Here is a 26,485-nt window from a genome sequence, read left to right on the forward strand (position 1 = left end):
TGGCAAACAATTCCAGTATCTTTGCCAAGAAAACTCCAGATAGGATCATAATGAGTCAGATATCACTGAAAAATGACTGAACATATTTTATATATTCATTGCATTTCTTTTCCAGAGAACTATACTTTATAACAAAAATTAAGAGAGTAATATAGAAATTGGTCTTTAATTTTCTTTCTCTGTTTTGACTCTTTCCAGTTTAAGTATCAGAACCATATCTATGTCATAAAAAGAATTTGGTAGGATTCTGCCTATTTTTCCAAAAAAATTATATAGTATTGTAATTAATTTTTTTTTAATGGTTGGTAGAATTCACTTGTAAATCCATCTGGCTCTGGAGATTTTTTTTTCCTTAGGGTGCTTATTGATGGTTTGTTCAATTTCTTTTTCTAAAATGGGATTATTTATTCCTTCTTCTGTTAATCTAGACAATCTATATGTTTGTAAATATTCATCCATTTCAATTAGATTATTGGACAAAATAGCTCCTAATTATTGCTTTAATTTCCTCTTCATTGGTGTACCCTTTTCATTTCTGATACTGCTAATTTGGTTTTCTTCTTTCCTTTTTCTAATCAAATTAACTAAAAGGTTTTCTATTTTGTTATTTTCCCCCATAAACCAACTCTTTATTAGTTCAATAGTTTTCTTATTTCAATTTTATTAATCTCTCCTTTGATTTTCAGAATTTCTCTTTTGGTATTTAGTTGGAGATTTTAATTTGTTCTTTTTCTAACTTTTTTAGTTGCATGCTCACCCATTTAATTTCTTAAACCATGCTATGATATATCAAAACTGCATTGGGGAAAGTTGCAAAGTGGAAGGAATAACTGTACACACCTCCTGGAGCACTTTGTTAAGTTGAAAATCATGTGAATGACAACATTTTAAAATTACTCAAATAAATGCTTAGAATACTAAAAAAAAAAAAAAAAAAGTTTTCAAGTGTAAGTTGACACCATCTATCTGAGCTTCCCTTTCTTCACTTATGAAATGAAAAGGCTATACCAAACCAAGGATTGAGTTAGAACTTGTGGATCAAAGCCAGTGAAGCCTGTGGACCCCTCCTCAGAATAAGATTTTTAAATGCATGAAATAAAATGAATAATATTAAAAAGGAAACTAATTAGATTGAAATGCATTTTCAAAATGTTTTAAAAAAAAAAGTTCATGGATGCCAGGTTAAGAACCTTCAGACTAGATGACTTCTAAGGTGTTTTCCAGCTCCACATTTCAATGAGTCTATGATCCTATAAAGCTAAGAAAACAGCATGGTATAGTAAGGTCTCAGGTCCAAATCTCAGCATTGCCACTTATGACTTCCATGACCATGAGCAAGACAGGCAGTGTGGCCCAATAGAAGGAGCTTGATTCTAGAGCCAGAAGAGCTAGTTTCAAATGTTACCTGAGGGACAGTGAGGTGGTGCAGTGGATGGGATGTAGACCATGGACTCATGAAGACCTCAGTTCAAATTTGGCTTTAGGTACTTAGTAGCTGTGTGACTTTCTCAGGCAAGTCACTTTACCTCAACTGCCTTCCCCAAAAACTCCAAACCAAAATACCAACCAAAAAACAAATTGTCCCTCTGACTCTCACTGCTAAAGAATGCAAGCATGGGCAAAGAACTGGGTAGTGACCGTAAAGTGGGCACTCACTCAACTTAGCTGGGGGGGAAGGATAACTAACCACACCATCTCTCAGGTGCCTTCTGAAGCCCTGCACTTGGGTTAAGTAATGGTCTAGTGCCACCTAGAGATCAATGGCAGTAGTTACATGCTCCTGATAAAGGTACCAAGGAACAGCTTTGAAAACGAGCCAACCAACCTCAGTGATCCACATTATCTACCCCCACCATGAATAGGTTCATTCACCAATAACCTCTTTGAACTGGAGGCAGATGCTGGTTATAGATAAGACATGAAACATAAAATCCTGCCGAGTGAGACAAAAATCCTATGCTGTTATAAACTGGACTGAGACCTTTGTGTCTCAGCACAGGGACAGACAGCATAATGGCCAAGGCGTTTGTGGGGCCGGAAGGCCTGAGTTTGAATCCCAGTTCTCCCAATGGGACTTTGGAAAAATTACCTGCCCTCTCTGTAAAACGAGCCCAAATCTTTTTGGACCTGGTCTAAGGTCACCCTCTTCTCTTCCATGTCAACATCTCATCCTTCATTCACATATAATCCGGTCCAGGGTGATGTCTGAGGTGGTAGGTATGGAGGGGAGTTCAGATGGGGAAAGGAGAGTTATCCCAAGCCCCCACTGTTGCTGTCCCAGTCTCCGAATGGGCTTTGCCCTGGTCTCTCTAGCCGTTTCCTTAGGCCAGGACTATCTCCTCCCTCAACCTCTCTCATGATCTCCATCCCCAAGCCCTTACCTGCTGCCTTTGGGTAATTTGAATCTACCTCTCCTCTATAAGCAGAAATGTTCTTGTGCCCTTCATATAGCCCACACTCAATCATGTGCCGCCAGAAACTTCCCTCAACACAAACTACCCTTTGGGTCAGCAGCAGGCTCTCTAGTAAATGTTTAATAACAAGGTTGTCTGGAGGAAACGTGTATACACATACTTCTAAGTTTGATCCTCATTATTAATATGCTCTTGAGTCCAGACAATTAACAAAATAATAAAATTGATGGGAGTCTGGTGCTACAAGTCTGGACCAAATGAATAGGCCAACAAAAGGAAGGTCTTATTTTTCATTTGTTTTATAAGAATTGGCTGATAAAAATACTCGCGCTCACAAAGCTTGTTTTCTGAGTGACAAGGAGCAAGGCTTATATTAAAACTAAAAAGAAGCCCAGGGCCTCCTCTACAAGGCCACAAAGGAGACATTGAAATTTTATCCCTTGCACAAATACCCATATTTATATTTTTATTTCTGTCCACAATGAAGCTTACTTTAAAGCGTAAGTATAGAGGAACCCAGCCCAATGAACTTTCTTTTTTATTTCAATAATCATTTTATTAATTTCCTTGTATGAATCAGGCACTGAACTAAGTGCTGGGTGGCTAAAGACCAAAATGAAGCTGACCTGCTCTCAAGGGATTTACATTCTACTGGGAAATACGATCTACCAGTTGAAACAAAAGAAAATGATACACTTTCAAAAGGGGGAGAACATTGACACCTGAGCCAGTGGGATGGAGATCACCCATGAGGACAAGAGAAAGGAGGATTGAAGAGATGTATTTTAATGTGAAGATTAAAATAATTATTTGTCATCAAATGCCATTTATTCTACGTGGGAAGATAGGCTACAAATATTTTAACTGCAATATAAAAAACTTAGAAGTTAAAACGGCTTAAATACTGTTAGTAGTTTTAAATTATAGGATGCAAAATTGAAACATTTTCTAATTAGGCTTTTTTTAGAGGGGGGGAACTAACATCATAATACCTGTTTTTGTTTTTTTTTTTAGTTAATTTTATTTGAGCCCTCTGCTGGTAGAAAGTACTAATAAACACAGAAGCATAGCTGAGATTCTAAAGGAAGTTTCATTTGACGGCATTTTTGGCGATGAGAGCTCTGCGGGCTCACCTGTCCTTCCAGGTGAAAATTACAGGTGTATGGGGAAGAATGCACCGTAGGAAGGTAGGGCAGTAGTTCTGGAGTGCAAGGAGCAATGCTCCCACCTAGGTGGCTAGGTTCCTCTCTCAGGGTCTCAGTTTTCCAGAATGTCATTTGTTTCTATGTAATTTGCTCACCTGAGGCCAGGTGGAACTTGGAAAAGGAACTTCATTCCTTGATGGTCGGGGGGAACCAGGCATGGCAATGGGGGAAGCAGGCTCTCCATCCTCACATTTCTTGTCTCATAAATCCCAACCTTGGCTACTTCATGGAAAGCTACTAATCAAATTAATAGTTACAATTCCAAAGTCTAAGCAATGTGCAATGTGCAACGTGCACCCAGTGTTTGGGGAGAGGCGCGTCCGTGAGACTCCTCGCTGGGATTGATCCAAGAACAGAGGAGAACGTCGGCAGCGCCCGCCCTGGTGGGGGAGACGCGGGTACAAACTAGTCCGGGCCTGCCAGATTCTGAGCCGGGGGTTCAGATTCGGGAACGTGACAGGCCCTGCCCTCAGGAAGTGTCCCCTCTAAGCCGAGACGCTCTGGCAGGGACTTATGGGCGGGGAGCGGGGGGCGGGGGGGAGTCACGCTTAGGGAAGTCGCCGGACCAGCCCGGAAGGCCTTTGGAGCCGTCGGGCAGGAACCACAACAATTAGATTAGCCGTCCCTCGGGGGAGAGCGCCTCCTGGCGGGGCGGGGCGGGGCCTGGGGGAAGGGGGCGGGGTGGCGCGCACAGAGGGAGGGAGGGGCCGAGGAGCCGGAGGAGGAGGGAGCAGACGCCAGCGCCACGAGGCGTGGTCTCTCCCGCCGTTCCCACGCTCGCCCCGCCTCTCCCGCGACCTCGCCTCGCCTCGCCCCGCCCCCCCACCTCCGCCGCGCGCGAGGCACCCGGAAGTCGCGTGTTAGGAAAGGGGGAGGGGCGGCCGCCGGCGGTGGATGGCGGGAGGTCTTCGCCCAAGCACCAGCGGAAAAGCAATCATCCCGCTGCGGGAGCGGCCGGGGGCTCGTGGCCGCTGGTCCGCGCTCCCGCCAGGGCCGCGGCGAGGGCCGCGAAGGCTGGCACCACAGCGAGTCGGCGGTCGCCCCCGCCGGAATCCCGGCTGCGCCGCTGGCCGGGAGGCGCGTGAAGCGGGCGGGGAAGATGGCAGCGGACAAGGCCGCAGGTGAGGAGGGCTGGGCTCGGCGTCTTCGGGCGCGCGCGGCGGAGGGATTTGCGTTTTCTGGGGCCAGTGACGGTGAAGTTGGTGCGCATGCGCGGGAGAAGGAGGATCAATGCGCGGTGAGGAGGCCGTGGGCGCATGCGCGGCAGCCTCAACCCCCGGGCACGCCGCGCCCCCCCCCCCGCCCCCTTCCTTCTGTCCCCGTCCCTCGTGGGGCCAGTCCCCGTCCCTCGTGGGGCCATTCCCCGCAGCTTTCCCCTTCCCAAGACTTCGTGGCCGGGAGCGTGGGGCGTTGAGGAGGTGGGCGGAGGCAGCACCTTGCCTTGTGCGGGCAGGGACCGGCCTCCGGTACTCAGTTTACCGCCAGGTCCTTTGCTGCTCCTGACCTCAGTTTTAGTCCCAGGCTGTGGAGCTCGAGCGGCCCCCGCCTCGCACCCTTCTTCCCCGCTCCTCGGGGTCCTTGGGCCGCCGCACGTCTTGCTTCTAGGCTGCGTTCAGTTTCTCCCGGGTGTCCGGCCCCGGCCCTAGTCAGCCCGGGGCGCGCTTCCTCGCCTCCGCCTGCCCAGCCCCGCCGATGCAGCCCCGGGCCCCCGGGAATGTGTTTGGCAGCACCTGGCGTGTAATAAGCGCTTTCCCTGCAGGAGCCCCGGAGGCCGGGGCACCCCCTGGGGAGGGCGGGGTCGGACACTGCCCCTAAGGAAGTCTGGTTTGGCCGCCCGGGGGCTTCGGTCGGGTGGAGGAAGGCCTACCTACCCCAGAGGGGTCCTGTGACCCCCCAAAGTGCACAGGGATGAGGTCCTGTGGGGGCTGCGTGAGGGAGAGGAGCTGGAGAGAGTGGGCAGGGCGCGGGAGTGACCGCGGGGGGCATTGGGGGAGCTGTAAGGGTCAGCCGGTCAGTAAGGCCCGTGCTTGGGATCTCCGGGAGAAGGGGCGCTGAGGGGCCCCGGGCGTCCTTAGCCCAGGGGGCGCTCGTGGTGGGGTAGCTTGGTGTGGCCGGGAGGAGCCAGGCCCGGCATCGCTGTGGGCAGCAGCCAAGGGACAGTGCCAGATGCTGAACAAAGGTGCTCCTGCGGGCTGATCTGGGGAGGCCTTCCAGACAGGGGACGAGGAGGAGCAGGGGTCCTATGGGGACCTGGGCGTCTTGGAAGTCAGTTGAAAGGAATCAGTTAGATAGGAAGAGGTTGAAGACTTGAGAAGGGGGAAAAGGCCCAGAAGAGCAGAGAGGATGGGATCAGGAGATGTACCAAGAAGAGGTGGTAGGGAACCCAGCCTTCCCTGACTCCAGGAAATTCTTTTTATTGGACGGCTGAGCATGTTTTATTAACACTCATTCAGACAGTGTTGCTGTCCATGTAATAAAGCATGTGTCAACTGGGTGAGCCCTTTTTCTAAGGCAGCACTGTGGGTAGCTTGAGTCATTTGTGAAGGCTCTTGGTATGTCAGGTTTCTTTCCATTTGAAGCAGTAGTAGACTGACTAGGGCCTTAAAATTCTTTTTTTTTCCTCTGAAATTCTTTTTTTCTTGAGCATTATGGTTACTTAGCTGTATTTTGACAAATGAATTTAATTTGTTCGGAACACTAGAGTCCAGTGGGCTTATCCACCAATCAGATTTGAATTGTTAACATTCTGTGTTTGAATATACCACTGTATTTTCTGTTAACTGGCTTTTTCATTTGATGTACTAATGAAGATTTGGTTCCACTTTCTTTAGAAAGAGAGAATTTTTGGGGTCAACTTGACCAGTTTAAAGAATTTTGAAGATATAACGAATTCCTTTTTTTTTTTTTTCCGTGTAGTTTAGGCATAAAAGGAATTGTTTTGTCAAGGATGAAATCCATTAGCTCAAAGGGTATCAAGCCTTGGGAGACCCAGAGCTCTCTGTGTCTAAAGAATAAGCCCTTTTTATTAGATCAAAGTGGAAAGGGTGTCCAGGCTATGAATAAACAATCATTTACTATTTCAATTGGCAATGGTGATTTCTTTTGGAGAAATAAAGATGAATTGTGGAATTGGATGCAGACTCACTCTGGTAAGACTTTTGTTAGTCTTTTAAAAAATTTTAAAACTAATGTTTTTTAGTCTTAGAGTTGAAGAGATTGAATCAAGCACTAGTTTGTTGTTCTTCAAGTGTTATTTCCGCAGTCCATTTCTTTCAAATTTATCTAGAATTGGGTCTATCTGAGCACAAAGGAAGAGAGGCTTACTAGACTGATACGGTCAGCTCTGGAGCTCATTTTACACTGAGATCCAGTTCAAAATTTTTGTATGGTTTGGTTTCCATGTAGTTACTAACCTTGATGGTTTTTTATCTAGGAAAGTGACACATCATATTAATGAAAAGAAAAGTAATGATAGGGGGGAGATTTCTAGAATGGGAAATAGGTGGGTATGGACACATAGAGGATTATGATAGCAACAGCTACGGGAAGTACCACTGTGTAGATCAGTTTATCCTCGTAGGAAGACTATGATCACCTGCTTGGGTTTGAATTCTTGTGTTGTTTGAGTGAGAATCTCTCGAGGAGGAAGAGAGTTAAATTCTTCTAACCTTCAACAGATTTATTGGGAGGATTCCAGTGGGGTACTTAGAGGTGACTGAGGACTGGATAGCGTGAATCTCATTTAATCTTGTCATCAGATTATGAGTGGATATTCATTGGAGTTAATTGAGGAAACACTAACAGGATCCCCAAATTTAACAAATATTGATTGTCTTTTATGCAGAGCCCCTTGCTAGCAGTTGGAGGAGAGGAAGTTGAGTTAAAATATCTTTATTCTCCTGGAATTTAGAATTAAATAGTTCATTCAATCAGTAGGCATTTATTAAACATTTGCTGTGTGCCAGGCACTGTGCTAAAAACATGATAACTGACAACAAGAGTCCTCAAATGCTTTCAATTTCATTTAATCTTCACACAAACCTATGAGGTTGGTGTTACTGTTATTGTTAACCTCATTTTACAGGTAAAAATTTTAAAGAATTTATCTTTAGTTCCAAATTATTTTCTCATCTTCACCTTTTTCACCCATGGAGAAAGTAAGAAAACTCCATTATAAATATATATCCCAACAGAACAAGTTCTATCATTAAGCCATGTCCAAAAAAAAAGTATGCCTCAATGCGCCCTCTTGAGTCTTTCCCTTCTGTCTTGAACTAGGTAGCATATTTAAATCATGAACCTGGAAAATTTGAAAGGCAAGGACGTGCATAAAACTGCATGTCGGATTGTTAAAACCTCATTCACAAACTTAATTGGCAAACGAATGGTCAAAAACAGTCTATTTTTAAATGCTTTCTCTCTTATATCTTATATCCTCTCTTTCCCATGATGTGGTGGTAACCTTAGATTCTCAAAGTGTTAGCCAGAAAAGTTCCTGATGCTTTCTTAGTTGGAGAAGTTTCAAGATGGGGGGAGCTGGAGGTCTGTCTGTGTCTGTCTGTCTGTCTCTCTCTCTCTCTCTTTCTCTCTCTCTCTCTCTCTTTCTCTCGACTGCCTAGCTTTCCTAGATTTTAAGAAGCTTGTCACCCAATATTGACTCTTGGGGGATACTTTTCTTTTGTGGCCAAAATAACTTGTGATAGTCTTTATGTTGAGACATGGAAAAAGTTTTTAGTGATGAAATAGTATGTGGGAAGTAATACATTGAATACTGAGGGAACTGTTGGTTTTTGTGTATATGTTGCCATGTGAGGGTAAGGCCAAGGAACCTAGGATTAGGATGCAGCTGTTTGTGTGATCACTGGGCTATGGGGGGCTTGAGGAGAAATTTCTCCATTTTCCTCCCAGTCTTTAACATTAATGCAGTAGTAACCTTTCCTTCAGCTGAAGGGACTGCAAGGGCTTAAGGGGGCTAAAAAAGTCAGCTAGGGTAATACTTGTATATGAGCTGTTTTGCTGAAAAAGTCCCCAATTATTAGACCATTTAAAGATTAAAGGATAACAGATAATTTCCTTGATTTATAAACTATTAAATATTCCCCCATAAAATATCTTGAGTTGAAAGAGACACTAGAGGCCGCCTATTTCAGATCCATTCTCCTCTCTCCCCTTTACCTCCCCAACCTTTGCTTAAGACCTCTATCCCGTACCAGGAAAGGAGCCCCTGCCCTCCCTTCGTCCTGAGGCAGCCTCTTCTGCATCTGACTAACTGGGATTTCATCAAGCCTAAATCTGCCTCTCTGCCAGTTCTATTCATTGTACCTATATTAGAGTCAAGCAGAGTAAGTCTGATCCCCCTGTGACATGACAGCCCTTCAAATAACATGAAGGCAGCTCTCAGGTTCCTCTTAAGTCTTCTCTTTTCCAGGCTAAATGTTACCAGGTCTTTAAGTTGATCTTCCTGGGTCATCGTCTCAAGGCCCCTCATCATTATGCTCGACTTTCTTTGGATGCTCTTCGACATAACAGTGTGCTTCCTGACATGAGGCACCCAGCACTGAGCGCAATACTCCAGATAGGATCTGCAGATCTCTCATGTCCCATGTCCTTGACTTTGGTCTTTCTTAATGCAGCCTAAGATACATTGGGTCCATATCAAAACGGTAATTTATTTTGAGCTTGTAGATCACTAAAATTTCCAGGTCTTTTTTCAGATGAACTTGTATCTAGATATGTTTCCCCCATCTTGTGTTCCTGAAGTTGATATTTTTTAACGTAAATGTAAGTTTTTATGTTTATTCCTGTTAAATTTTGTCTTAAGTTCCACTTGATGTTTTAGCTTGTCAAGAATTATTTGGTCCTGACTCTATCATCTCTGTTGGCTGTTCTTCACAACTTTGTGTCATCTGCAAATTTGATAAGCATGCCATCTATGCCTTTATCCAAGTTATTAATAAAAATGTTAAATTGCACAGGGCCAAAGACAGATCCTGGGGCACTCCACTAAAGACCTCCTTCCAACATCTAGCCATTAATGACCCATTGTGTCCAGCCGTTCAACCAGTTCCAAATCCACGTAAGTGTATTATTGTCTAACCCACATGTCTCCATCTTGTCCAGAAGAATAACATAAGAGACTTTGTCAAATTCATTGCTAAAATCTAAATAAGATATATCAAGATACCAGTCTCGTAACCCTGTCAAAAAAAAAAAATAAGGTTTAGTCTGACATGGTCTTGTTCTTGATAAAGCTGTGTTGGGTCTTTATACTCACCATTTTCTTTTCTAGTTGTTTAGTAATTATATCTTTAAGAATGTATTCTAAAATTTTGCTAAACATCAAAGTTGAGCTTATGAGCCTTTAGGTTATAGATTTTACTCCCTTTGTACAACATTTGCTCTTCTCCAGCCTTGTTAGTACTTCTCCATGATCTTTTTTTAAAGGTTTTTTTCCCATCTAGTAAATGTGCAGATTTATTATATTTTCTATAAAATTAAACTGGCATTAACATAAGTCTCCCCATGTTTCTCTAAATTCCTTTTGTTTTGCTGTTTCTTACATTAAAGTGATGTTCCATTATATTCTCACCCACCTCCATTACAGCCCTGTATTGTTGAACAAGACAAAGTCCTGAGTTGACCACATCCCAAAAAAGGCTCAGTTTATCATCTGAGCTTTATTACCTCTCTGTTGAGCAATGGGCTTTGTCCTGAGTCTTCTGGAATTGTGGTCAGTCTCTGTGCTGGTCAGAGTTGTTTGTTTTCAACCTCTCACTTTCCAGTTCTTTGCCACTGCTAAAATAATTATTAATGATATTTTTGCACATTCTTAGAGTCTGATTTGCTTAGAACTAATCTGTTCTTTATTTTTCCCTCTTTTTCCCCCTTTTTCTTTTTCCCTTTCCTTCCCATTTGCACATTAAGTAACATTTCTGAATCCAATGTTATATCTATATTTTTTTCCTTCTTTGATCAGTTCAGATGAGAATGATATTGGATTATCAGCTTCTTTCTCAATCCTTTCTTCCTTCTTTGTATAGACTTCTACTTTTTCACACCCATTATATGAGGTATAACTTTCTTAATTTTTCATCTCCACCCATTGTATTCCTCTTTTCCTCCTTTCTTTCCATTCATGATCATCAAACTAGGAAAGAATAGCTCCTAGGCCCTCTGTCCAATTAGACTCCCTCTTTGACCTCCAGTGATAGGAATCACATGTATCATCTCCCTGTATTAGGATGCAAAGGGTTTATCCTTGGGTTTTTTTTTGTTTTTTTTTTTAATGTTTTTTGATTCTTGTGTTTTTATGCAGCTCTAGTCTTTCATGAGGAATATTTAGAAGTCTATTTTTTTTTTTTATTAAAGTCTATTTTTCTTTCTATAGAATTAGTATTGCTGGGAAAGTTATTGGTAGTTAGCTATCCTTTGCCTTCTGGAATATTGTATTTCAGATTGTCTGCTTCTTTATAGTGGTGACTGCTAAAAAGTGTATGATTCTGTAACTCCTGATACATGAATTTTTTCTGGGTGCTTTCAGTATTCTTAGACCTGGAAGCTCAAGATTTTAAGTTGTAATGTTTTTGAGTTTTCACTTTGGGCTTTCTTTCAGAAGGTGACTGGTAGATTCTTTCTAGGTGGTTTTCTTTTATGATTTCTTAAAATATGTGTAGATTCTTTTTTATTTCTTTTTTTTTCTTTTCTTTTTTTTTTTTTTGTCATGGATGTTAGGTAATCTCTCCTTAATGTGTTTTTCAGGACAGTTGCTGCTATGGAGTAGTTTCCTTCCTTCCTTTCTTCCCTTCTTCATTCCATCTTTTCTTTCCCTTCCTTTCCTTCTTCCTTCCTTCTCTTCTTCCCTTTCTTCCTTTTCTTCCCTTCCTTCCCTTCCCTCCCTTTCCTTTTCTTCCTTCCCTTCCTTCTCTTCCTTCCCTCTCTTCCTCCTTCCCTTTCCCTCTCTTCCTTCTTCCTTTTCCCTCCCTCCCTTCCTTTCCTCTGTCTGTCGCTCTGTATGTCTGTCTCTCTTTTTTTTAATTTTCCAATCTTTTGATTTTATTTTAATATTGCTTGTTTTATCATGTAGTAATTATCTTTTATATGGTCCATTCTACATTTTAAGGAATTTGTTGCTTGACTCAGTTTTTCTTCCTCTTTCTCTAAAGTCACACTATTAATTCCCTTTCCTGTTTTTCTTCCATAGCTTTTGTTTCTTTTCAGGTTTTTTTCCTTTAACACTGTTATTTCATTTATAAAAATCTTTTTTAAAAAAAAACTTCACTTCATCTCTTTTGGGAATTCTAATTAAATTTGTGCCCAAGCTTGTTTTGAGGCTTTGCCTGTAGATGTTTCGGAGTCATTTTTTACTTCTGGGTTTGGTCTTGAATGTCCTATTTCTATAATAATTCTTTATGGCGGGGTTCTTATTTTGTTTGTTTGCTTATTCTTCCAAGCACATCTCCTGACTTTGTCTTTGCTGTCCTGTATACTTCTGGAAGGAATGTCTTGGCTGGTCCTTTTGCTTCTTTCTTAGAGTAATGAGTGTAGTGTTTCAGAATTTCAGGGACACTTCAGAATGAGGACCTTCAAACTTTAGAGACCCCCAAAGTAATCTCATCCACTGCAGTCTGATTTTTGCCCTTTTCATCTGAATTCGACAAGTTCCTATCTTGGGTTGAGATCTGAGCAACTGGCCTATGACCTTGCCCTGTTAGGAGTTCCAGTAGACTTTTGCTGGACTCAGCCCTTATCAACCATGTGGAAAATTTTGCTAGTTTCAGGATCGAGAATTGCAGTTTCTCTTTTGGTCTTTTATCTTTGTCCTTGTTATTTCTGTGGAGGTCTGGGCTGGAGGCTGGCACCGAGACTCTGCTCTTAGACTCCTGAAATGCCATTGCTTAGGTGTAAATTCCTTCCTTAGTCAGCCCTGAATCTGTGGCACAGAATTGGAGTCGGCATCTCTTCCTGCACCTGGTCTATGGTTGGGCCCTCTCAGTGCTGGGTTTGGGATCCTTTTTTGTTCAGGATGGAGAAATGATTCCTCCTCGCGACTTTTTCTTGGATTTCACCACTGGGACTTTGGTGCATTTTCTAGAGCTGTTTGTAAGAATCTTGAGGGTAGAGGTTGGCACTGCTTCTTCCTCTATTGACGCCATCTTTTCTCTGCCCCATGTCCATGATCCTTCAAAAGTCACTGAGAGCAGCCTAGCAGTTTCAGTTCTTGAATTTCCTGGGCCTTTCTCACTGTCTTTCTGTAAACTTGGATTCCAGCCCCGTCTTGGCCATTTCTGTCCCATCCTTTCCAATCTAAAGATCATTTTCTGGCAGAGAACACAAAAGCAAGTGAAGAATTAAATAGTCTGGGCTCTGCTTTGGTATGTGCTGTCTCTCATCCATTCAAGGTGAGGGAGCAGGTCCAGCCCTTCTTTGACCTTCTCGTCCATAATTCATGAATCAGTCTCGTGGCCACCTTCATCAGCATTCTTCATCAGCCTTCTATTTCAAGCTTTTGATCTCTTTGTTTATCTTCCCTATGTCCATCTTCTAAGCTTGACTTTTTAAAACTAAAATACTCGATGCTTTTTTTTTTTTTTTTTTTTTTGTCAATACACATAAGTGTCTCAGATGTCTCCTTTTCTTCCTCATCCTTATAGTAACTCTTTGTCTCCAGAATATCATTCTTGAAAATCTTCTATTCTAACTGGGTTGATTTCTTTTGGAGAATCTAGGGTCTGTCACACTATGCTTGTCTTTCCTCTCCATGGTTTTAAATTCTAAAGAAATGCAGTCCCTCCTCTTCAACTTCTCCCCATTTCTCTACTTGAACAACTAGGTCTTCCTTCTTTGTTAGGACATTGACAAATGATCCTTTCCCCACAGCTTTTTGCAGAATAAGTGCAACTTTTTCCATGTTGGGACTAAATTTAATAAATTTTCCATTTATATAGACATGGTAGAGAATCCTGTTCTGTCATTGTCACTTCACAAATAATAAGTAGATTTACCTATTTGTGATATCACTCTGGATGTAATCCAGATAATTTTTCTATAGAACAAAAGATCTTCAAATAAGATTCTTTTAAGACATAGCTGCAGTGTGATTATATGTGAGACAAAATTAAAAGAGATTTCAAGATAATCTGGCAGTGGAACAAAATGGGGATCATATTTGACCTCTCGCCTTTCCCTTTTGCTGAATCACTTTCCAACAGTAGTGAATCCCCCAAAGCTCTCTCCTGGATCCCCTTCTCCTTTCCCTCTATTCTTTTGGACTTCTTGTGGCCCCTTGGAAGGGCAGGGCAGGGCAGGGCCTGCCTTGTGTCTGTGTTTGTAACCCTTGGGCTTAGCAGTGCACAGCACATAGTAGGTATTTAATAAATGCTTTTAAAAGAAGATTTTACTCTTATTAGAATTTGAAAAAAACAAAATCAATGCAAATGTTTTAAATTGTGACTCAAATAATGATTTACTCAAGCAAAAATAGCACCAGATTTTTCTATTTTGAAGTAGGAAAGAAGAAATCACTAAGATAAGTGATCTGCTCCAAAGGTATATATGCTGGTCAAGAGCAGTGAAAACTGTGGTGGGGCAGTATGTTCTGGGGGAATTCTCTTATTCTTTATGCGGTAAGCATTGCAAAGAGCAGATGAGCCAAGCAGCAGGGGGTGGAACCATGCCTGGAACTTTGCTGCTGACTCGGGAAGCTTTCAGAACCACGGCGGAGCTGCTGTAGGCTGGCTGTGAGAGACAGTATCCGTCAGGTGCAGATGAGGTGGAGCAGAGTTCCAGGCTGCCTGCCCACCACTGCATGCAGGAGCTTTCTGCCTGGGGTCCCCTTCCCCTCGTCCTGGGGGGGAGTGAGGCTGCAACCAAACAGTGGCTGGCTGACCGAGTACAACAAGCACAGGGGATTTACTGGCCATGGAGGTTGTAACTTCATCTCAAACTTTCTCTGTCCCTCCTCTAACCCAGGACATCACCATCTCCCCAGCCCCCCTATCTGCTCTCCCTCACCCTTTCTCTCCTCTCCCTGTCCCCACCCCCACCCCATGTCCTGTCAGTTGTCACATGGCTCTGTTCTCTGTCTCTATCACATCTATCTGGTGGGGGCTACTGCTGCCTCTCATCTCCTTCAGCCCTTCACACATCTTCCAGGGTCATTGTCTCTCTAGACTCAGTACCTCTCCGATGCCTTGAGATACATGCAAACTGTCACCCTGCCAATTCAAACACTCTGCAATATGACTTCAGGCAACATTTCCAGACTTTTGTCATGGACCCTGTGTTCTAATCAAACCAGCCTACTAACTGATCCCACGATTGAGTATTGTCTCCTGCCTCTTCCCCTCCTTACCCTTCTATCATGGAATTCTGAGCTTTTTTCAGGGGTTGTGGTGGGGTTGGGGATGAAGAGATAAGGGAATGTCTCCTTGAGGAAGCTTTCACAAAAATAACATCGACATTGCATTTAGTTTAGTTAAACATTTACATGCTACATATGAATTTGATCTGAAACAAGTTTGACAGCTCTGCCCTAGTATACTATAAACTCTTTGAAAAAGGGGACTGGTTTCATCTTTGATTTTTTTATCTTTAGTACCTACCACTATGTTCATAGTAGGTGCTTAAAAGATGTTTGTTGACCTGAATTAAGAAATGTGTAAAAGTCAGACTTGAATCATACTGAGTGAAATAATTCATTGGTTTTGACTTGAAATTAGTTTCTCACCTTTGTTTCTTTTAAAATAGCCTCACCAGCTGAAAATAGTGGTACATGTTTGCTATCCCAACTATTGGGGAAACTGAGGCTGGTGGAGGCCTGAGTTAGGGAGAAGGGTGCCAGTGGTGGTTGGGTGTACACAGTAAGGTCTGTGTCCATAATGAGGAACTTTCAGGAAACAGGGTGGGCAACCCAAGGTGCTGAAAGTGGTATAGACTCACCCAGGTTGGAAATGGAGCAGATTGGTTGATCTGTATGTAGTTGGACCGGCATGTAACAGACCTGGCTGTATTCTATCCTGGATGAGATAGGGAAACCCAATCTTTTAACAGAATAATAGCTAAAAATATTACTGATGGCTCTGGTGGTTTGTAAATAGTTAACAATGAGGCACTTTATTTTTTTACAAAATACTTGACATGAATGAGGAGCAGCTAGGGGCCTAGGATGTAAAGCCCAGTCAGGAAAACATTCAGCAACTGTGACCCAGGTCACTTAACCGCTGTGGACCTCAGTTTCCTTGTCTGTAAAATGGGGATAATAAAAACACCTAAGTCTCAGGGTTGTTGTGAGGATCAAATGAGATAATCACTGTAAAATACTTAGCCCAGCGTCTAGCACATACCAAGCTTTTTATAAAAGTTAGCCATTGTTATTATTATCACTATTATTAATCTCATTGTTTACTTACAACTCCAGCTGACTTAGGTCTTCCAGCCGAGTGCTCTGTCCACAGTCCTGTGGGTTCCCTCCCCTCGCTTTCCTTACAGTACTTTTCCGGCAGTATTGAAGGATTATTAGGCGTGGAGAATCTTAGTCTCCAGCTAGGACACGAGGGTGGCGGGGTAGACCAGAGCATGGCCCCCATGCACCCCCAGCTTGGACTCTGAGTGGAACCCGGAAAGTGGGTGTTTTAGGGAGAAATTGGCAGGTCCTGTTTGATGCCCCTATCATTAAGGAGGTTAAGGAGACACCCGAAGGCCGCTCTCTCCAAGATCAGCATACCCTTCTCTCTTGGGAACTCCACTCGCTTGCCTGAATCTTGGCTTTCTTGGTTTCCAAATCATTTGTCTCATCCCTGTAACTTGTACTCTTCTGCTTCTCCCCTGACCCAATTGGTAGCTTCCTCTCAATAGTCTTGTTACTTTTAGAATTTTTGTTGATGGTCTTTAATGACATTGTTATTTCCCAAATGACAAACGAGGACAGTCACAGTATGTGTCTGAGACCAAATGCCCTGCATTTTGTGCAGGGCATTCTGCACTTGTCCCCTACCTCTGCTAAAAGGAAAAGGCAAGTCCAGACCATCCTGAAGTCATGATTATTTACATTGATCAGAGTTTTGAAGTCTTTTGTTGTTTTTCTTTCTGTTTTCCTGGTCACATTTCTTTATATTTTCTTGGTTGTTTCTTTTCTTTTCTTTTCTTTTCTTTAGTTCTGCTTGCTTCCTTCCATATTCATCCTAAATTTCTCTGAAATGATACAATAAATTCCATTCTTGTTGTAATTTCCTTTTCCTATGTGTAGCCTCAGATTTGATCCTGGACCTTTTTTTCTCCATCTGTTAGGGATAACATTGGCCTCTTTAGGTGTACGTGTCATCTCTATGCAGATGATTTCCAAATCCAACCCTAATCCAGCTCTTTCTGTTTTCAGTCTGATTCCAATTCCCCTGCAGTCAATAAGTAAGCATTTATTAAGTGTCTACTATGTTCCAGGCCCTGTGCTAAGAATTGGGAATAACAAAAAGAGACAGACGATAATCCCTGCCTGAAGGACTATTAATTTAATGGCTAAGACAAGAAGCAAATCAGTACAAATAAGCTACATAGAGAGTAATAGGAAATAATAAGAGAAGGACAGCACTAACATTAGGGAGTTGGAAAAGGCTTCCTATAAAAGATGAGATTTTAGTTGATACTTAAAGAAGCCAAGAGGAGTCAAGGTGAACCCCTGGATATTTCCCCTGGGATATTCCCTAGGGAGTATAGACTGAGTACTAGCAAAGAACGCTTGTCTTTCTCTTATGCGTCCTCCTTTTCCTGCCGAGCTCCTGCCTTTTTGTGGTTGCCTAGCTCTGTGGTCTTGGAGCATCCTTGTTCTCTCCACCTGCTTGGGTTCTGCCATTTTCCCTTCATAGTTTGTTGCCGTCTTTTCTCCCCTTCCACATGTTATTATTGCCTCTCATCTGGACCATTGCCTAGGCTCCTAATGGAGCTCCTTCTTTCAGCCTCTCCCCTTTCCAAACCAAACGGCCAAATTGATGTTCTGAAAGGACCCCTTTCTTTAGCCCCCCATTGCCCAGGACATGTATGATCTCCATGGTTTTGGCATTGAATGGCCTTTTCAGTCTGGATCTAGTTAATGTCTCTGGGGTAATGAAGCATTAGTCTCCTTCATGCAAGGCTTTTCGCAGCCACATTACTTTTTTGCTATTTCCCCCACATTTCCTTCCATCTCCTTCCCTCTTCCTTTCCATAGTGCTCTGCCTCTTGGAATTCCCTGCTCTCTTCAAACGTCAGTCCAGTGCCACAAGACCCTAGGAGGGCTTTCCTCATTCCCTTAGTTGTTAGTGGTTTCCTCTGAAATTACCGTATATTTGCACTGGTTTTCTGTTTACTTCTCTATGTGTATATTGACCTCTCTCTTAGCCCCAGTCCTCAGTGGAGGGTACAATTTTTAAAGAGACTTTTTTTTGTTTTTGTTTCTATGTCCCAGTGCCTCACAGAGCAAGCACATAGTAGATATTTCATAAAGGCTTGTTGAATACAGTTTGCAAAGTGCCATAACTGCATTTGGAAATTGTTTAGCACAAATATCATTTAGACAAAGTCATTTTTTAGCCATTATGAGAATGGGAAAGGAAAAATATAATTTCTCACATGCCTCACTAAATTGCCTTTTATTTTCCAAATAGTAACAAAATTTTTTGATCAAGACTTTATTATCCCATTTGGGCATAAATCAAATTAGAATTTGGAGAAATTAAAGACAGTCTTAATTTGCAGAGGTAAGCAATTAATTTAAGGGGACCTTTTATTCAGGGGGTCAGTGCCATCTCTTTAAATTAATTAATTTTCATCAACCCCCATTTAGATCTGTGTGGTACTCTTATTACTGTTATTACTGTTATCCATGGGACCCACAAGACAGAGGGAGAAGGGTCATGTTGTGAAATTTGATCAGTGACTAAGAAAGTGATTTTTATGATCCTAAACTTCACTATCCTGAGAAAATTCAATTAATGGAGAAAAATCAATTAAAGAATCTGATTTTCTCGGTGGGGAAAAGTTGCGATTTCTTAGGTCTGCCAGATAGCAGAGGTCCTCATACACCAAAGAGCGGGGCAGGCCTTTGCTTTGATCAAGTTTTCAGGTTCAGGGGTTGGAGGGCTAAAACTGATGGAGGAGAGGAAACCATGAATCTGGAAGGAATAACAGCAGTTGTGAGGGACTTCTCACTGAAAGCTAAGGCCAACAAACACAGCTGCTACCCCTCTCCCCCACCCCTCCCCAGAGCTTAATGGTAGTATATTGGATTCCCTTCATTTGTAATAGAGGATAGAAACTTGACCCATAATATCATCCCACAGATTCTTATAACTTAATGCATTGCTATGATATTTATTCATGTGGAAAGGACTAGAAATTTATTTTGAAAAGGAAATGGATTGGTTGTGGATTTTTTTTTTGTTTTGTTTTTTGTTTTGTTTTTGAAAACTTATAAGAAGATTTGAGCAGTAGTGACCTTTGGGAGGCTTTTAATTTCTTTTTAACAACTGTAGGCTCCAAATCAAATCAGCAAATGTTTATTAAGCACCTGCTGTGTTCAAGATAGATGTCTGGAATACAAAGAGAGATGTTAATACCACATTGTCTCTCTTCACCAGGAGCATGTGCTGTGATGTGAGAGGACATGTAAGAACAAAAGAGAGATTGCTTTCCTCTGGAAGGGCCGGGGGAAGAGTTTTGTGGAACAGCTGAGTTAGGCCTTGAATTCTTATTCAGGCAAGATCTGGGGGAACCCTTTCCCAGTCTGAAGAATGCCACAGGCAAGATCAGTGAGAGAGAAGGGAGAACTGGGGCTAGTGTGGGGTGGGGAGAGATGGACACAGAATCATTGAGTTGTTCGGCTGCAATGTAAAACATGAGAGTGGTGGGGAGCCACTGAAGGTCATAGAATCCAATCCGTGAGCCTGCTGGGCCAGCCCTGGGGATGCAAAGGCAAAAACTAGGCCCTCCTCTCAAGTGGGGAAAATAATGGGCAAAGGACTCTGTGTCAACAGGATCAAGTGAAGGTGATCTTTGAGAGAAGGCACTGATGATAAGGAGGACTAGGAAGGGGGTATGTTGAGATTGAAGGAAATGGGGGAAGCCAGAGAAGGTGGAGATGAGGGGGGAGAGAATCCCAGGCTTGGGGGCCGGCCAGGAAGCATTTAGGGAGTTGGGTGACAATGGAGGGTTGTGTGTGAAGAAGGGCCAAAAGACCGCTGTCATGGGGTCCAAAAGCACACAGGGGCAGAGGAAGGTCTAAAAAAATTGGAAAAAGAAGGGGCCCAATGAAGGCAGCTAGTAAAGGTCAGGGTTTTCTCGGTGACTTGATTAACCAGGACAGTGACATGGCCAGGTATGCACTTGAAGATCCTTTGACAGCTGAGTGGGGAGACATTTGAGACTGTGGTGGAGGAGCTGGGGAGGTGATGGTGGGGAGGAAGTGTGGGGGAGTGTGCAAGCATCCCTGTGAGGCTGGGCTGTGCAGGAGGGGGAGATGAGGGGAAGAGGGAGAAAGGCCAGAGGACCCTGGGCCACACAGCCGGGAAGATGGCGAGATCCCTGACAGGGAGAGGGGAGAGCAGGGCTAGGAGATCATGTGTTCAGCTTTGGGAATGTGGCATTCAGGAGAGATGGGAGACTGAATCTGCAACATCTGATCTGATGAGAGCACCAGGACTAGAGAGGGTGAGGGGGCCCAGGATACAGTGGGGGCGGGGTTCTGGCTGGCAGGTCAGAACCGTGTCTGGGGAATCAGAGCAGGCAGAAGCTGCTGGACAGGGAGAGCAAGGGAAGCACTGAGGGGAGTGAGCTCTGCCAGAAAGGGGAAGTGAGACAAGCATGGGAAGACTGCCAGAGGGAGGAGAAGGGACCAGCTTCTGAGGAAGAGGGAGGACAGAAGGGGAAGGGCCACTCCTCAGGGGACACAGATAAAGGAGGACAGGAGTGACATCACACTAAGAGTGTTCAGAAGAATACTCAGGAAGGGTTAAGGAGAAAAAACTAGAGATGGATGGACTGGAGGTAGGTTAGATGCAGGAATAACACTGAGAACTGCTCGCCAGAGTGGGGTCCGTTCTTGTCTCCAGGTGGGCACGTCTCCTTCACCCATGGAATGATTGAAGAAGCATTTTTGTGTGTGTGCTGAGCACCAGACTAAGTGCTGCACATGTACTCAGGAAAACTGAAACCCTTGACTTTCAAGGATGGGAGAAAACTCTAAATTCAGCTGCAGAGGATAGAGATGCCCCTGAGTTTCAAAGTGCTTTGGTTGCTGCCTGGCTGATCTTGAAGGTCACACCCAAAGCCTGAAGTTGGTGACTTCAACTCATCCAGGTGGCATGGACAACCAGGCTTCTCCTCCCCTTCTCCCCACATGGTCCCAGGGTTTGGGGGTGATCTTAGCAGCAGCTCAGGTGCCTGGATATGTTTTTGAGATCATCTCTCCTCCCCTGCCTCCTCCCCCTTCTCTCCCCCCCGCCCCTATTTTAATTTCTGTGAGATAGGTGAGCTCCCAGCCTCAGCCTCCTCTTTATCTTTGACCCCTCAAGGAAGTGAAATTATGTTTCCCAGTTATTCGGGATCTCTTAGTTGCCAAATTTTAATGCATTTTTCTCAGTGTTTATATATTTTGACCTTATAGAAGCAATTGACCCAATATTGACCATTCTTTATTGAATATTTAATTTTCTTCTGGATTACTTAAAACTGTGTCATCTACCACAATAGCCATATGTGCACATTTTAAAATGTAGAAACAGAATTTGCTAATTTGTTTAGACATCTTCCAAATAATGAATTTCCATGGATTTTGAACCCATCTGTTGGAAATATAGAAATGAAACATCTTCCAATAAGTTTAGAAGGCAATGGCTTGACATCAGGGAAGTTGCACATATACTAGCTAAATTTTGCCAAAACCCTCTAGATGATCAGTGGGTAGGATTAGAAAATAAAGTATCAGAAAGTGCTATTCTTCCATTTACATTCATGTGTCTGGGATTGGGGGGCGGGGGGGAGGGTGTTTTTTTTTTTAAAGGCTACATGCATTTAAAATAAACTTAGACCTTCTAATTGCTGTATTAAAAAATTATTAGACCAAGATCTTGAAATGTAACAAAATATATTTAATTATTTTACTTTAATGATAGAGGAAAATGTTTTTGTATCTTAATAAATTAAAGATTTTCAAAATATTTAATTTTATTTGAGCTTTTAAAATGTGTTATATATGTATTCATAGCTATCAGTATAGTAGTACATATAGATAGAATTTATGAAGTGAAATCAAATGAAATCAAGATTTTGTGCTTAAAGATTTTGTTACTGATAGGAAGAAGTTCAGATTTTTTAAAAGCTGGACATTTCTGGTCATAAATTAAAAAAAAAAAGATTGGAAATCTACCCTCTGACTATTGAATGCCCAGGGGAGTAAACAAGAAGTAAAGATGTATCCAGGTTTAAGGCCTGGAAGATGATGAAGGTGATAGTCTCTTGACTAGAAAGGAAAATGAGAGGTGAGACAAGCTGTGTGATCCTGGGCAAGTCGTTTAACGCTACCTGCCTCAGTTTCCTCATGTAAAACAAGCTGTAGAAGGGAATGATAATCCACTCTACTATCCTTGCCAAGAAAAGCTTGATATGTTCTGACACAGCTGAACAACAATCTGTGTTAATTATAAACATTTACTTTTTAGTCTTAGTGATTAAACTTTTTAACATTTGTTTCTTTACTACCTTCTTCCTAAAACAAAACTTCTGTATTTTGTAAATAGGACTGGGGAAGAATATATTTCTAACTGTCAGTAATCATGCCTTATAAGGTTTATGCATGATTTACAGACAAAAGGAATTTGAAATTTATTGAAAAACAAAACCAAAAAAAAAAAAAAAGTCCTAGAAGTTTATCTCCAAAGAGTGATTTAGATTCTTATCACTCATCCTAACATCAAAGCTCAGAATTCCAAAGGGTTGAAAATAGGGGAAAATGTTCCCTTAAGCCAAATAATAACTCCATCAAAATATAGGTTAGCCCTGATCTGTAAAAACCAAATGCAAACCCAGGAGTTTGCTCTCACTGAGTGGCTAAAAAAATGGCTGGAGATTGTTTGTAACAGTTTTTAAAAATATTTTAGCATTATGGACTTTATCTTGAATAGAGATTACAAATTTTACTCTCCTGAGTTTTTTTTTTAAAATCCTAATCTCAGGAAAAAAATCTTAACTTAAAAAATGAAAAATATTGTAGTGAAATATGTTCTTCATTCAATTCTTACTGAAAATGACTTTGCTTTTTATTATATTTTCACTAAGCAATGGAAGCTTACGTAACTTTTTCATGGTTTCACTTTGGGATAAAAAGAAGAAATTGAACTATAAATATTCTGCCAGTTAGTGAGGACCCTTCAGTTCCAACATTTCTTGATTTCCCCCCCATTTTCTGTGTCTCATTTTCCCTATGTGTAAAAGAGATTCTACCTCTAAAACTAATTTGAAATGACTCTGGTTCAGAACTAGCTTGGGTTTCTGCTGTAGCAACAGAACCATAGATTTGTGATCCTTGAGAGAAAGGTCTAGGAATTAGCTATTTTATGTTGGCTCTTTGGAGCACTAAAATCAAGCTACAGAAATGCTTGTTGGTTTGTGGATTGTAGATTTCATATATAGGTATTTTTAATAGAGCACTTATTTGTTATCTTTATCATGAAAAAGTTTTAGCTTCTAAAAATAAGGGATGGTGAAATTTCATTGTGTTTGATAATGTGATCAACAGTTGTAGTTAGAGAATATGCCATTTGTAAAATGTAATTATGACTGTAATTAGGAAGAGAAATAAACTAAGAAGAAAAGTTTCTGAGGAAAATACTGGACTGCTTTGATTTCTAAAGCGTATTTGACATTTTATGTTTGTAGATCAAGGAACAGAGAAACATGAAGGAACAGTTTCTACTTCTGGGATCACTGATCAAGAGAAGGAATTATCAAGCAATGCTTTCCAAGCATTTATGGTAAGAAAATGTTTCATATTAATCTCTTAAACTTTTAAGAAACTTGTTTCATATTGGAAATTTTTGTTCCTTCTAGGAATATTATCTTTGATAAGCTCATGAGAAAACCCATACTTTTGTCTTTGTTTTTGTGAAATTTGAAAGACCATTGAAAGGATTTGGAAGAGATTCTTTTTCTTTATATTGCTTGGACAAAGCCAGAAGAACCATTCTCTGAGGTTTCTTTTCTATATAAACTTTGTTTAAATTTAGAATTGGGAGTTCTTTTAATTTAGTGACTGTCTTGGGTCCACTGAGGATGTTGTATACCTTTGGCATTTTCCATGTTAGAAGAGTGAGTTTAGACTTATTTCTCTTGGAACAGAAAGCACAGATATAGGTTAGTGATGTGTTTTTAGGTAACATGGACTTGTGATCACCATCTCTTTTCATTAATCTGAGGGATTTTATTATGTCATATTGTGCATGAAATCATTTTTGAAACTTGTAAGTTATGAGGTGTGTATGTGTATATATATGTGTGTGTGTATATGTGTATAACATGTATAATTTGTGAGTATAAGCCATTACATATGCCTTTTGTAGGCTGGGAATTATGACACGTGCCTCCAGCATCTTGCCTGCCTGCAGGATATCAATAAGGATGACTACAAGATCGTTCTGAACACGGCGGTGGCCGAATTCTGTAAAAATGAGCAGACGACCACTGATCATTTGAGAGCGACGCTGAACCAGCTGAAGAATCAGGTGCGCCGCCTTTCTGCTTCAGCTGGTGCGGTTCAGCACCATTCACATGGTCACTCCTTTGTTTTCTTGCTGTAAATACAAAAGTGTGCTGGGCTGTTTTTCAGGTCCATTCAGCTGTGGAAGAAATGGATGGCTTAGATGATGTCGAAAATAGCATGCTCTACTATAATCAAGCTGTTATTCTCTACCACCTGCGTCAGCACACTGAGGCCATATCAGTAGGAGAGAAGCTCTATCAGTTCATAGAACCTTTTGGTATGTCATGGATTTGAAGCAAGTACTTGTTTGCACATTTTCTTTGATGTAGCTTTTAAAAATTCTTGAATAATTTCTACTAGGACCTTCTGGCTATTTTTTGTCTCTTTAATTGTCCCTTCTCAGTCTCCTTCGAAAGCAGCTTTTCTCTTTCTGACCTCTTGATGTTGCTATATTCTTGACTTGCTTCTCTGCTTAATGCATACCCCATGGAAGACCCCAGGGCTCGACCTCTCTGTTGATCCTCCATCCCATATTTCCTTCTGGGTGCCCCACTGGCTTCTTAAACCCATTTACCTAAAATGGGATTTAGCTTTGTCTTGTGTATCTTTCTGATTGTATTTTTTGTTAATGATGCCTGATTCACCTATTTGGAACGTAGTTGTCTTTGACTTATTGCCCTCACTTCCAGCATCTGATTAGTTGATAAATCTTCTATGTTTTAGTACTCCAGTATTTCCTCTCTCTCCTTTCCCACCCTACAGGCCTCTTGTCTGTAAGCTTTTCATTGATCTTGTAACACATGCTCTCAGCTCTTCTTCTATTGCATCTTTTATCCTGCTGCCAGATGAATCTCTACTGAAAATCCTTTTCTGGATTCTAATTTCCTTATGCAATTAAACTCCTTTTCTTGGCATTCTAAGTCTTTTCAAGCAATCAGTCAATCAACTAATAAACATTTATTTAACACCTACTATGTGTCAGGCATGGTGCTAAGCACTGGGGCTACAAAAAAAGGGCAAAAGGCAGCCCCTGCTCTCAAGCTTACAATCTAATGGGGGAGACCATAGATAGCAGCCAAGCAAAGTCTTTCATTGTTATCTCATGCCCTTCATGGAATCGCTCTGACCTCCAGCCCAACTGGACTGCTTGTCTTGCCTTATAACTTCCCTGTTCTCTGCCTTTGCACTTCAAGACTATTTGTTCATACAACTCCATGAAGTTTCAATCTTCCTACCAATTGACCTTGCCCTGCCCCAGTACATAGAAAGCAAGTTTTCTCTCATCTTTACCTTCTCCAGACTTTGTATTTCTCATTTACACACCATGTTCCATTTTGCATTATATTTGGATAAAGCTTTGACAAATGAAAAGTATTTGGGTACATGTTATTTATCTCTTGCTGGTTCATAAGAGGACAGGTATCATAATAGTTTTTATATTTGGAGCATCTAGCGAAGTGTTTTGAAAATGGTAGGCTTTAGATAAATGTTAGTTCAGTTGAATTAAACTGAGAATCATTATGGTAATAAGCTATTCTTTAATGATTAGAAAAGGTTTTTTTAAAAAAAGATATCAGGACATTGCCTTCTATCAGGATAGTTTTATGGAAAGCTTGAAAACATTAGATGTATTTTTTTTTTCCATCTTTGAGTATAAATTCTCAAAAGTCCTGAAAATGGTTTTCTGGTCTTGACTGGTAAAGTTTTACCTTTTTGACATGTAGTCTCAGACATGTTCCTTCTGAGCAGGCATTGAAGGAAAAAACTCTGGGTCCTTTGGGCACCCCAGAGTCCTTGTGGCAACCCTCGGACAAGGCAGGGAGGGCTAAGGGAAGGGGCTAGAATTATCTCATCCCTTACTGCTCCTGGCTGCTTGCTGTGTGTGAGAGCAGTCAGGTCTCTGGGGACAGAAAGAGGGCCTGATGGTGTTTTCCATTGTAAAAATGAAAAAAAGGAGGAAATTCAAATTGGCTTTAATTTCCATTGTTAAGAAAAATTGCTATAGTTTTGTGTACAAATGATAGTGTTAATGATCCAAGACAACTGAAGGACTTATGAAGAATAATGCTATCCATACCCAGAGAAAGGTGTCTGAATGCAGATGGAAGCTGACTTTGTTGTTTTTTGTTTTTTATTTTTTAACTTTT

At 41.7% G+C, this 26,485-nt stretch overlaps 1 protein-coding gene across 6 annotated transcripts in view; it reads left to right on the forward strand.

Annotated features, from left to right (window-relative positions):
• Window positions 1-4,463: 4,463 nt before the first annotated feature.
• Window positions 4,464-26,485, forward strand: part of CNOT10 (CCR4-NOT transcription complex subunit 10) — a 62,699-nt gene continuing 40,677 nt past the window's right edge. For 3 of the 6 annotated variants that reach the window (XM_031940437.1, XM_031940439.1, XM_031940438.1), the window contains exons 1-5: window positions 4,464-4,740; window positions 9,595-9,695; window positions 23,519-23,613; window positions 24,199-24,360; window positions 24,465-24,615. In XM_031940437.1, coding sequence (XP_031796297.1) covers window positions 4,514-4,740; window positions 9,595-9,695; window positions 23,519-23,613; window positions 24,199-24,360; window positions 24,465-24,615 — 736 coding nt within the window. In that variant the 5' untranslated portion in view covers window positions 4,464-4,513. Of the gene's footprint in view, window positions 4,741-4,834; window positions 4,857-5,714; window positions 5,799-6,302; window positions 6,769-9,594; window positions 9,696-23,518; window positions 23,614-24,198; window positions 24,361-24,464; window positions 24,616-26,485 lie in introns of those variants that run through there. The other 3 variants (XM_031940442.1, XM_031940441.1, XM_031940440.1) reach the window with 3 other exon arrangements.

This window comes from Sarcophilus harrisii, chromosome 5, assembly GCF_902635505.1.
Source record: "Sarcophilus harrisii chromosome 5, mSarHar1.11, whole genome shotgun sequence".
Classification (NCBI taxonomy): Eukaryota; Metazoa; Chordata; class Mammalia; order Dasyuromorphia; family Dasyuridae; genus Sarcophilus; species Sarcophilus harrisii.